An 11,895-nucleotide genomic window follows, 5' to 3' on the forward strand; every position below is an offset into this window, starting at 1 on the left:
TTAACCAGCCGGGGGCGTTGGGGTAACCGCCCCCCCCCCCCGGGCCCTCGGGCCTTGTCCCCGGCAGCCCCGCCCGGCCTGCTCCGGGGGCCTCAGCGCGGGACAGGGACTGTTCCCTGCTCTCCGGGGGGCCCGGAGCCCAGCCAGGCGCCCCGCCCGCCGGACCCCCGACCCGGGGCCAGGCGTGTCCCTGGCGCGGCTCCCCGCCCCGGCCGGCGCTGGCCACTAGCCCCGCCCCCCCCAAGCGATCCCGCCCCTTTGCCGGCGAGAGCCAATCGCCGCAGGGCTCTGCCCCGCCCCACCCAGCGAGAGCCAATGCCCGCAGAGCTCTGCCCGCCCCTTTGCCGGCGAGAACCAATCCCCGCAGGGCTCTGCCCCGCCCCACCCAGCGAGAGCCAATCCCCGCAGGGCTCTGCCCCGCCCCACCCAGCGAGAGCCAATCCCCGCAGGGCTCTGCCCGCCCCTTTGCCGGGGAGAACCAATCCCCGCAGGGCTCTGCCCCGCCCCACCCAGCGAGAGCCAATCCCAGGAGGGTTCTGCCGTTGGGTTTCCCCAGGCCCCGCCCAGCTCGGCCGCTCTAGGTCCTGCCCCTGCGGAAACGCGCCCTGCGAGGAGCGGCGGTGAGTGCGGGCAGGGGGCTCCCGGGAGCTGCCGGCCGCGCGCGGCCACCGGACTACATTTCCCAGCATGCACCTGGAGGGGGCGCGGGCGCGGGCGCGGGCTTAGAGCTACGTCCTCGCGTGCCCGTGCGGCCCGAGCGCCTCTGGGTCCTCTCCGTGCACCGCTGAGCCCCCCCCGTCCCGGTGCCTCCCCCTCCCCCGCCGGCACCGCCCTGCAGCTCCCCGCCCCGGGCCCTCAGGGCACCCCCTGCCTCTCCCCCCGAGACCCCAGTGTGCCCCACACGCCCTGGGCCTCTGTCCTCTCCCTGCAGCCCCCCCATGCAACCCCCCCTTCTCAGTGCCACCCCCTGCATCCCCCCCGAGACCCCAGTGTGCCCCACACGCCCTGGGCCTCTGTCCTCTCCCTGCAGCCCCTCCATGCAACCCCCCCTTCTCAGTGCCACCCCCTGCATCCCCCCCGAGACCCCAGTGTGCCCCACACGCCCTGGGCCTCTGTCCTCTCCCTGCAGCCCCTCCATGCAACCCCCCCTTCTCAGTGCCACCCCCTGCATCCCCCCCGAGACCCCAGTGTGCCCCACACGCCCTGGGCCTCTGTCCTCTCCCTGCAGCCCCCCCATGCAACCCCCCCTTCTCAGTGCCACCCCCTGCATCCCCCCCGAGACCCCAGTGTGCCCCACACGCTCTGGGCCTCTGTCCTCTCCCTGCAGCCCCCCCCATGCAACCCCCCCTTCTCAGTGCCACCCCCTACATCCCCCCCCGAGACCCCAGTGTGCCCCACATGCTCTGGGCCTCTGTCCTCTCCCTGCAGCCCCCCCATGCAACCCCCCCTTCTCAGTGCCACCCCCTGCATCCCCCCCGAGACCCCAGTGTGCCCCACACGCCCTGGGCCTCTGTCCTCTCCCTGCAGCCCCCCCATGCAACCCCCCCTTCTCAGTGCCACCCTCTGCATCCCCCCCGAGACCCCAGTGTGCCCCACACGCTCTGGGCCTCTGTCCTCTCCCTGCAGCCCCCCCATGCAACCCCCCCTTCTCAGTGCCACCCCCTACATCCCCCCCCGAGACCCCAGTGTGCCCCACACGCCCTGGGCCTCTGTCCTCTCCCTGCAGCCCCCCCATGCAACCCCCCCTTCTTAGTGCCACCCCCTGCATCCCCCCTGAGACCCCAGTGTGCCCCACACACCCTGGGCCTCTGTTCTCTGTCCAATCTTAGCGCCACCCCCTGCGACCCACCCAGCTCTGACCCTGCCAGCTCTGAGCAGGGGTGTGGTGCCGCAGCGGCCTGGAGTGTCCCTCGGGCATCTGAGGTGCAGGACCGAGCGCTGCGCCCGCCCGTCAGAAAGCCGCGCTCTGGCAGCTCTGCCTGGCCATGGTCTGAGCCGCCCCATGCACCTGCCCAGCTCGGCAGGTGAAGCCCAGTGCCTGGGGGCACCGGGCAAGGAAGAGGGCAGGGCATTGGGGGAGAAGCGGAGCGAGCACCGTCTGTCATTGCCCACCCGAAAGTCAGGGCCCACCCAGATTTCCCCTCCTAGCTATGCCGCTGCCCCCCATGGGCCTCAGTGCATTCCCTGCACTCCTCCTTCAGCTGCTCCATCATTCCTGCCCACAGCTCCTCCCTCAGCCCCTGAGCCACCCCCTGAGACTTCCCTTACATCATCTGTGCATCGCCCCAAGGGCCTGCTTCCTTGACACACCTGGGACCTCGCCAGTCCCACCGTACTGACCCAGCATAGTCAGAGTGCCATGCGTCCCTGCTATGCCCTGGCAACGCTGTGCCATGTCTTGCTCTCAGAACATCCTGCAGTGCAGTCAGGTTGCTGCCATGTGCTTCTATGGCGACTCCATGCCATCCCCGGACCATGTGAGCCTGTCACGCCTGGCTGCAGGGGGCTCTTGTGCCCACATCTTCTTTCCCAGCCTCAACTGCCCCTCCTGGGGATGGGGAAAGGAGCCCCACCCCCAAATGCCCTGCTCTGAGGGGCACAGGGAGTGAGAGGCGAGGCTGGGGTTGATGGTGCCTCTCATTTCCCTCCTATTCCTGTTATTCCAAAGCTTTGGGAAGAGGGGAATGCCCCTCCCAGCTGGCTGTAGAGGGGCCCTAGTACCCCTGAACCTCATGCTCCGATACCCTGTGATGATCACTCACCGCTTGCGTGTCCTTCCTTAGGATGCAGCATTATGGTTCACGCATTCCTCATCCATACACTGCACCCTCGGCCCGGGGAAGAGGCTGGGCTCTGCCGGGTGCTGTATTCCAGGGTCTTTGGCTCTGAGAGGCTGGACCAGTCACCAGAGGAGTCCGGGCCGCATGATCTCGAGAAGGAGAGACTGGGCAGGAAGGAGCAGATTTTGGCTGTGGCAAGGTAAAAGATTCACCCCCATCTGAATGTGACAGCGCTGGGGGGCCCAGCACTGGGGAGGGGAGTTAGGGTTCTAGAATCTAGCGTACGTCTACACTGCAAAGAAAAAGACCTGTGGCAGCAAGACTCAGAGCCCAGGAGCTCATGCTGCTGGGCTAAAGATAGCAGTGGAGACCTTCGGGCGAGCAAAGGGGAAAGTTAGGAACCATAAGGAAAGGGATAGAGAATAAAGCAGAAAATATCATCTTGCCTCTAGATAAATCCATAGTACGCCCCACCTTGAACACTGTGTGCAGAGCTGGTCGTCCCAATAGATATATTAGAATTGGAAAAGGTTCAGAAAAGGGCAACAAAAATGTTGAGGGGTATGGAACGGCTTCCATAGGAGGAGAGATTAATAAGACTGGGACTTTTCAGCTTGGAAAAGAGACGACTAAGTGGGGAGATGACTTAGGTCTATACAGTCATGACTGGTGTGGAGAAAGTGAGTAAGGACATGTTATTTACTCCTCATAACACAAGAATCGGGGTCAGCCAATGAAATTACTAGGCAGTAGATTTAAAACACACAAAAGGAAGTATTTCTTCACACTATGCACAGTCAACCTGAGGAACTCATGCCAGGGGATGATGTGAAGGCCAAAAGTATAACTGGGTTCAAAAGTTCATGGAGGATGGGTCCACCAATGGCTATTAGCCAAGGTTTTCAGGGATGCAACCCCATGCTCTGCGTGTCCCTACCCTCTGTTTGCCAGAAGCTGGGACTGGGTGACCGGCGATGGATTGCTCACTAATTGTCCTGTTCTGTTCATTCCCTCTGGGGCACCTGGCATTGGCCGCTGTCGGAAGACAGGAGACTGGGCTAGATGGACCTTTGGTCTGACCCAATCTGGCCGTTCTTACGTCTTAGAGCCCTGGCTCCAGCCCGATCCTGAATGTCTGAGCTACTCTTTTTAGCCTCATAACGTGAGCCCCGTGAGTCTGAGTCAGTTGACTCAGCTTCTGAGACCTGCTACCATGGGTCTTTTTTGGTAGGGTAGATGTACCCTTAGACTCTAGAACAGGGTCCCTTATTCCCTGCTGGGGAGAGGAGGGAATGTGAACGTCCCAGGGAGCTCTTTATAAAGTAAAATACCCCAGCTGTTCTCTGTGCTTCATCCCAGAGAGAAAGGCTTGGTACGTCCCTTCCAGCCCACCCACGGCCCAGAGCAGGCTTGTTCTGTGGGGCTTTGTTTTGTCTAGTTTTAAACTTCCCAAGCGATGGGGCTCCCACATGTTCCCCTTGGGGGATGAATCTGCAGCCTGCGTCATCTTGCTGTCAGGCAGGCCTTCCAGAGATGTTCAGGTCCCGTTTTCTTTTCTTAATCCCATCCTCTTATAAAATGACTTGTGATTCTGCCTCTCTCTCTGTTTCTGGCCTTTCCCAGGCAGGTGGATTCAACATGTAAACTGCTGCACCAGGCGTCAGGGCGCCCTGCCTCTGACTTCCCCATCCAGCTGCCCGACGAGCCAATTTCCCTCCAGGATGCCCCATCCGGGGTGTTCCGCCTCCCTCCCGGGGATCCTTTCCGTGAGAACAAGATGGTGCTCTGGCTAGGGGTCCTGTCTCTGGGCTTTGCTCTGGTGTGCGATCCCCAGGAGAACCTGATGCTGGCTGAGAACACCCTGCGGCTGGTGGTGAAGTATCTCCTGGAGCATCTGAAGCTGCTAAGCCAGGGCAGCAACGTGGTCCTCAAGGCAGACAAGACCGAGATCATCCTGAGCAAATTCCTGCCCCATGGGCAGTTGCTCTTCCTGAATGATCAGTTTGTCCAGGGACTGGAAAAGGAGCTGGTTGCCTGTCTGTCCAAATAGAAGGCTCTTGTGGAACACGCCATCCAGGCAGCATGAACACTGGGAGGGGCGGAGGGTGCACTGTCGTTTAAAGGAGACACATCAAGGTTGGTAACTGTGGCCCTAGTAGGTTTTATTATCATCGTCCTGGCCATGCAGCATGTCCCTCTGGCTGCATCCCCCCAAGGGACCCACTGAAATATCCTGTCCCACAGTGGAGGCAGTTGCAGCCGTTAGAGGGAGGGGGAGATGTGCGTGCGGTTGGGTGATGTGTACTTGTCCCCCGCTTGAAACGATTGCTCAGTTCCTATTTTCAATAAACTAGGCTCGGCTGGGAGAAACCCGCCTGCGTCACGCACTGCGCAAGGGAGTCCTGTTTCCTTGTCAGTGTGAGCTGAGGAATGGGGCGAGGAGCTGGCCTCTTGGATCTTTGGCGGATGGGTGGAGCCCCACCCTCGGGAACAATAGCCACCCTCCTCCACAGGGGAAAGGGCCACACAAACAAAGGGCCACACAAACAAATGGGGGATGTCTTGGGCCAAATGTAAAGCAGGGCTAGGAGTGAGGTCAGCCAAGGTGGGATGCCTGACAAAGCACCCCAAACAATGCTCACTGCTCTGGGAGGATGGGGAGGGAGCAGCTGATGCTCCCCAGAGGAGCTCTGGGCAGACTGTGACTCAGAAAAGGCCTCATAATCCCTGAGCACCTCCTTGTCCATCTTCCCCCTCCTGGACAGATGGGCGGCCATCTTGGCCAGCACTAAGAGGGGGCTGAGGAGGCCTCTGGCCGTAGTGGAGCTGCAGATGGGGGCAGGGGTAGAAGACAACTGAGTCTGCACAGCAGAACCAAGCTCAGAAAGTGGCTTTGATTCTCCACTGAGACAATAACATTCTTTTATCTGGGAAATGTGGTCACCCGACTCAAAATACAACCAATTTCCAATAATTCCTGGCCCTTTAAGGAAACTAGTCCCTCCTGGGTCCTGAAGCAAAGCAATTACTGCTGCAACTCTGAGCACATCCTCAAGAAAGAAGAATTTCCAAGGGATGCAGAAGACTCACTCTGCTGTCAAGATACAGTCATGATGGCTTTGGAACTGGGCTATTACTGTGAAAAGCGAGGGCCGGGTTCCAGTCTCACACCAGTCTGATTCTATTGTCTTGAGTTACTCCTGTGTATAAGAGACCAGAATCAGACCCCGAGAGTATAAACCCAGCTCAGGATTCTTTTCCCTAGCTAATTGCAGCCTGGCATGAGGGTTGCAGCCTTAAGAAGTGTGTCATGACACTGTCCCTTCCAAAAATCATGGGGATGCTTTTAATGGCCTTCTGGCTATTGGGGAAGGTTCTGGGCAGATTCTGCATAGCTGGGTTGAGGGTGAGCCCAATTTAGAATAACTTCTTTCCTCTCAAAAGTGTCTGAAATGGGCAATTCTTAATTTATTGGAGAGTTTTTGGTACCTGTGCTTCACTTGCTGTTCTGTTTTCCTTTAATATGGGCACACTAGCAAAAATACGTGATTATTTTAAAGAACTCTGACTCCGAGTCTGTCATCTCAGAGCTTAGTTAATGCTTAATATTGAGAAGCAATTAACCATTGGGACAACTTACTGAGGAATGTGGTGGATTCTCCATCTCTTGATGTCTTTAAATCAAGATTGGATGGCTTTTTAGAATTCATGCTGTATCTCAACCACAAGCTATGGGCTCGATGCATGGGTAACTGGGTGACCGTCTCTGGCCGGTGTTATACAGGAGGACAGACTAGATGATCACAGTGATTCTAGCCTTGGGATCTACGTAAAACACATTACCAAGAGCAGGGCGACTAACCCAGGGCCAGGCTGCTTTGAGCAAGTGGTAACTGACTCGAGCATTTCACATCTAGGTCAACAACTTAAATCCACTCCAGCGGGTAGTGGCTGAAGGTTGTTGCCAGCTGGTTGCTGTTCATCATCTTCTGTGGAAATAATTTTGTGGTCCCTGTAGAGAGGTGCCCCCAAACCAGCACCATGATTGGTAGCTATTTGTTAAGAACTGAGTGGGTCTCAGAGATGGATCTACCCCATCTCCGGTGAGGAGGCTGGGTGTTGGTAGAGGTCCATCAGCAGAGCTACTTGCTGTAGAGATCAATCCTAAGAGCTGTCATCTTTCTCCCAGTATTAAATGCCCTTGGAAATAAATATTACACGTCTTTGAAGGAAGAGCAGCCTAAGATGCAGAAAAATAACAGATTGGGTCCTTCCAAGGAAGTGACAGGTTTGCGAGGGACTGCTCCTGTTGGGTTGGAATGGACAGACACGTTTTGATACGTGGCACAGCGGCGCAGGGATTGGAGAATTTGAACAGCTGTTGAAGCTGGTCTCCTAGCTGAGCCTGAATTTATCTCCTCAGTGGCCCACATATATTTGGTGACATATCTTGCTTACCATATACAACTGGACTTTTTAAATGTGTATATAGATGGTTCTGACATCATCATAACATCTCATTCAAAGGTGCAAAAATTAGAAATTCAAGTCAGGCAAATAATTATTTATTGGGTGATTCTGAAACAATAACTCTATGATCCAAGGACTTTATTTTGTGACAGACCTGGAAACAGACAAATTACAGAGCCATGCACACTGAGCGGCATACGGGCAGCTGTCTGCTACAGCAGAAATATCACACCAAGACAAAGCGTCCCTGCAATGCACATGCCAAGCGGCCCCTGCCAGTGCACAGGGCTCCTCATTGGCAGGTGGCTGGAAAACATGCTCCATAGCCTGGAAATTAAGGCACTTTCTGAGGTGCTGGGAACTGCATGTCACAGCTCAGCCTGTCCATGGGCCTGCTTACAAATCCACCTAGAAGGCAGAGTGCAGTTGGCATCATTCCACCACTTTACCTCCATTGTGCGGATCTCCACACAGTCTTCTCTGCCTCCTGTCTCCTGATGCCAGTTGTCTGGCTGATTCTCCTCCCAGAACCTACAGATCAGAGTGTTAATGTCTCAGTGGAGAACCACAGCCAATTCCTGAGCTCAGTTCTGCTCTGTGGACTCTGTTGTTGGCAGGGGACCACGACACCCGGAAATGACGCGGTGACCCCTCAGAGTTCTCCACAGCACTCGTGGCCATGGTAACGAAGGGATTCTGAGGACAAGGGGTAGCAACTGCCCTGCGCCTGATGGGCCAGCAAAGAGCCAAAGTCAGTTTGTGACTCCAAATGCTGAGCAGCAGCAGCTCAGATCTCAGTGCCCAGAACCAAAGCACGTGGCCCAGCACGTCCCAGGATCACCCCGAGGTGGGAACGCAGGAATGGAGAGAGAGGGCAGCAGGGGTCATTCATTAACTTCTCCATGGCCCTGGGTTATGGGACTCGTCCACAGCCCACTGAGGTCATTGCACCGACTGCAGCTGGCTCCGGCCAGGCCCCCGGGCCCTACAGCCTCCCCGTCCCCAGCCGGAGAGAGGGGAAAGCACAGAGCAATCCCAAGGAGAGCGCTGAACCCTGCCACCGGACTGACCTGGCTGTACTGAGTTGACTTGGGGCCAGATCCTCAGCTGGTGTAAATGGATGTGGTTCATTCAAGTCAATGCCGAGTTACCCCAGGTGAGGCTCTGGCCCTTGCTCAGTGGGCACAGAACACACACTCCGTCTTTAGGCTCCTGCTCTAAGCAAAGGGGCATTAGTAGAAATTCCTGAGAGGATTAATTGCTGTTGGGTGACAGCGCCCAGGGGCCTCCCTCAGGATCGGGCCCACTGTGCCGGGTGCTGCATAGACGCAAGGGGCCGTACAGACGCTGCCTGAAAGAGCTGGTGACCAAACGTGTAATAAATAATCACGTATCTCCAGCTTTACTCACCCCCTGCTTGCATCTGCTCTGAATTCTGTGCCATCCACCCAGCGCCAGCTGCCTTCTGTCCCCCGGTCAGTGAGTCCAATCCAGTGACTTTCTCCCTTGGTCTCGTTGGAGAGAAACTCCTGCACGACACAGTTTGCAGCGTGTCCAGGTCAGTCAAGAGAGGCTGCAGGATGCAGCCACAGCTGCCTGGGCTGAGCAGATTTTGGGCGAGAGGAAAGGGCGTCCGGTGGTGTGAACAGGGCACTGGGCAGCGGGAGACATGGTGTCCAGCCCCAAACGCTGACAGTGACTAGCTGGGAGACCCCGAGGGAGTCCTGGAGCAGCTCTGTGTCTGTGTCTGCATCTGTATCCGAATGGGGCTAACAACAGCGACCCGTCTCAGAACGCTCCCCACCACGGCCGCCTCAGAGCTGGGTGCGGCAGTTACTGACGGGCACCTCAGAGTTCACATCGGCCCCCTGCCCTTGGAGGCAGCAAAGCTAGGAGCAGAGAACTGGGTGCAAAGTCTGGCCCTGCAGGAGGGTGGGATTTTCCTCCTCAGAAAGTGCCCCAGAGGCCTGGGGTGAGGGCTACCGTGGGCACATGGGGAGAGAGGATTTTCTGAGAGGCGCATGGCCCCTTGCTCACAAGCCTTCCAGATACAGGCTTCTAGATTGTCCAGCAAGAGCTCAGGACTGGGGAGAGGGATCAAAGCGAGTCCTCACTGGAAAAGTCATTGGGGTTGCAGAAAATGCTACATTGGAAGTAGGGAAAATCAGAAATGAGCCTGACCCCAAATCCCCCTCTCCTGGCACCCCAGACTATGGGAAGTCCAGATCCTGGCACTGTTCCTCTGCCCATCTCTGCTTTTAAACTGATGGGTGAATCCCCTGAGTCAGGTTCCAAGGCTTGGCATCCTCTCCGATGGTTTGCCACAAGGCATGTTGCAGATTTGCTACCTCAGCTGCCACCTTCCACCTCCTGGTACGAAACAAGGCACTGACCTGTTATCCAAGCCCCTAGGAGGTTCCCTCACTCACCTGTTCCACCGGGGAGGAGACAGAGGTCAGGTGCGAGTCCTGAGACACACAGAACTGCTCGGCCTCGTCCCACGGCTTTTTTTCTTGTGAAAAGTAATAGAGGTTCCCACCATAAAACCTCCAGCCTCTGGAGAGCTTTGTCAGCACATAACCTAGGAGCAGAGACTGAGGTGAGAAACCTGGGCTAAAGTCACAGGGACACACACAGGAAGCTCAGGGATTCTAGTGCTGCATTCCCCTTCAACTGCCCCAAGCTCAGGGAACTTCTGAATCCTGATTCTCCAGCACCACAGTGGATAACTTTCATGGCCCTAGGAAGGATCCCAAAGAGCACTGCAGAAAGCAGACACCACGGGGTGCAGCTGCATCTGGGGTGGACTATGGGCACTGGTCCCAGTGCAGAGCAGCAGGGCTGTAATGGGAAAGGGGAGATTCATTGTTCAGCTGAGCTGGCAGGGGGAATTCAGGAGGGGGAATGTAGCTGCCCAAGGTGGAACACCCCCTGGTTCTGTATCAACAATTTTCAGTGATTGTAAGTGGTGAAGGTCTCGGGTCTTTCGCACTTGGGCACCTCCCCCCACACCCTGCAGGGGGCGCTGGCTTGGTGAAAGTAACGCCCCATACACTGAAATGCCAGCATCACTTTTCGCCTGTGACCGGACAGAACTCGGTGCTGGTGGAAGGCGCTGCGCTCACAGCCTTGGAGCTGAAATGCTCTGTTCATCCTCAGCACCAGGAGAGATGGCACCAGCCGGCTCTGCAGCTAGTGCTTACTGCAGCGACCTTGCCCTGCTGCTTGCGCTGCGCTGACGTTGTCCAGACGGGTCTGGATTTCTCCATACGCTGCACTGACGTGGCCCAGCTGGTCTCTCAGCATCCGGACTCCTGCCAGCGCTTCATCCAGGAGCTGCAGACCTAGCAGAAAGTCACAGCCACGTCAGTGGAGATGCAGAACTCCTGATTACCGGCACATGCAGTAGAGCAGCACCTGCAGGCCCCTGTGTGCCAGGCGCTGTACAGACAGGAGGGGACAGTCCCTGCTCTCAACAGCTCACAGTCAAAGTAGACTCTAGGTGGGAGAAATAAAGGATGATTTTCCTGCTGGGAAACTGAGGTGCAGGGAGGCGGGCCCAGGATCACACAGGAAGTTTGCAGCAGAGCGGGGAATTGAACCCAGCTCTCCTGAACTCTAGCCCTGTACCCCCAATCTACCCAGCCTCCTCCTCCCCATTCGCTCCTGCCTTGTGAGCTGTGAGTGGGTCGCATGTGGCAGAGCTGGGGCTGCAGGAACATCCACGGACCTGAGCCATGGCACTGGGCTCCAGGCCGGGATTTTCAACAGCCCAGCTTTGGGGTGTGCTCTGTGCCGGGGTTTTAGTTCAGGCCCATCTTCTGATTGGACGCTGAATAACCTGATCCACAGCCCGGTTTGTATGTCCAGCCCTGTGTCCGATAGACAGACAGTTGTGACACCTGGCCACAAGAGGGCGCCTGCTTCCAGCAATGAGACTGTGGCAGTTACCCGAATTATGGTAGCTGCATGGGAAGGGCTCGGGGACTGGGGTAGGGGACACGTTGAGACCCACGAGTGCAGCTCCACGGGCGTCCTGCTTACCCCAGGGACTGAACTGGGCCCTGTGTGTCTCATGAGCTGCATCTGTCTTTCCCGCGAATGCAGTCCTGACAGTACGGGGGCCCTGGTGAAAACTATGGAGCGAAGGAAGCAACAGGGACAGGACGGAAGACGTTGACCACTAGGCAAACTGTTTAGGAGCATGGGACGGATGCAGCCAGCCTGCCACGGCCAGGGAGGGCGCTAGGAGGGAACCTGGAGCAGCCCCCCACCCCTGGGAACAGAGCCTCTGTTGGCAGAGGAATGTGCAGAGCAGCAGCTCATTAGACAGGGGGATGGGACCACCTGGCAGGGAAGTATATGGAGGGGAGTAGGAGGATGCCAGGCACCCACCATACCTCTCGGCAGGAGAGTGCTCAGCTTCCAGGCCAAGGGAAGGGAGCCGACCCTGATGCCTGAGACCCTCGTCCTGCGACTTACTGTCCGATTCCTTTGCTGACGTATCCGAGGCGTTGTCAGGCCGCAGAGAGACTTGGAGCTTCTGCACCGCTTCTTCAACCGCTTGCAGCTTGCTCTGTGCCCGGAAATCTAGAAATCACATGTCTGCAGGTCAGCGACCGAACTGAACTGTGGCTGGAGACCA

At 57.3% G+C, this 11,895-nt stretch overlaps 2 protein-coding genes across 2 annotated transcripts; one reads left to right on the forward strand and one right to left on the reverse strand.

Annotated features, from left to right (window-relative positions):
• Nucleotides 1-546: 546 nt before the first annotated feature.
• AP5S1 (adaptor related protein complex 5 subunit sigma 1) lies at nt 547-5,175 on the forward strand. The gene is made up of 3 exons (XM_073340162.1): nt 547-620; nt 2,784-2,979; nt 4,404-5,175. Exons 2-3 carry the CDS (start codon nt 2,795-2,797, stop codon nt 4,828-4,830), a joined length of 612 nt encoding a protein of 203 aa, XP_073196263.1. The 5' UTR covers nt 547-620; nt 2,784-2,794; the 3' UTR covers nt 4,831-5,175.
• Nucleotides 5,176-7,329: 2,154 nt separating this feature from the next.
• LOC140910052 (C-type lectin domain family 4 member F-like) lies at nt 7,330-10,588 on the reverse strand. The gene is made up of 5 exons (XM_073340163.1): nt 10,454-10,588; nt 9,680-9,831; nt 8,661-8,779; nt 7,700-7,781; nt 7,330-7,577 (listed from the first exon to the last, which is right to left on the reverse strand). The coding sequence occupies exons 1-5, from the start codon at nt 10,554-10,556 to the stop codon at nt 7,389-7,391; spliced, it is 645 nt and encodes a 214-aa protein (XP_073196264.1). The 5' UTR covers nt 10,557-10,588; the 3' UTR covers nt 7,330-7,388.
• Nucleotides 10,589-11,895: the final 1,307 nt, after the last annotated feature.

This window comes from Lepidochelys kempii, chromosome 4 (assembly GCF_965140265.1).
Source record: "Lepidochelys kempii isolate rLepKem1 chromosome 4, rLepKem1.hap2, whole genome shotgun sequence".
Lineage (NCBI taxonomy): Eukaryota > Metazoa > Chordata > Testudines > Cheloniidae > Lepidochelys > Lepidochelys kempii.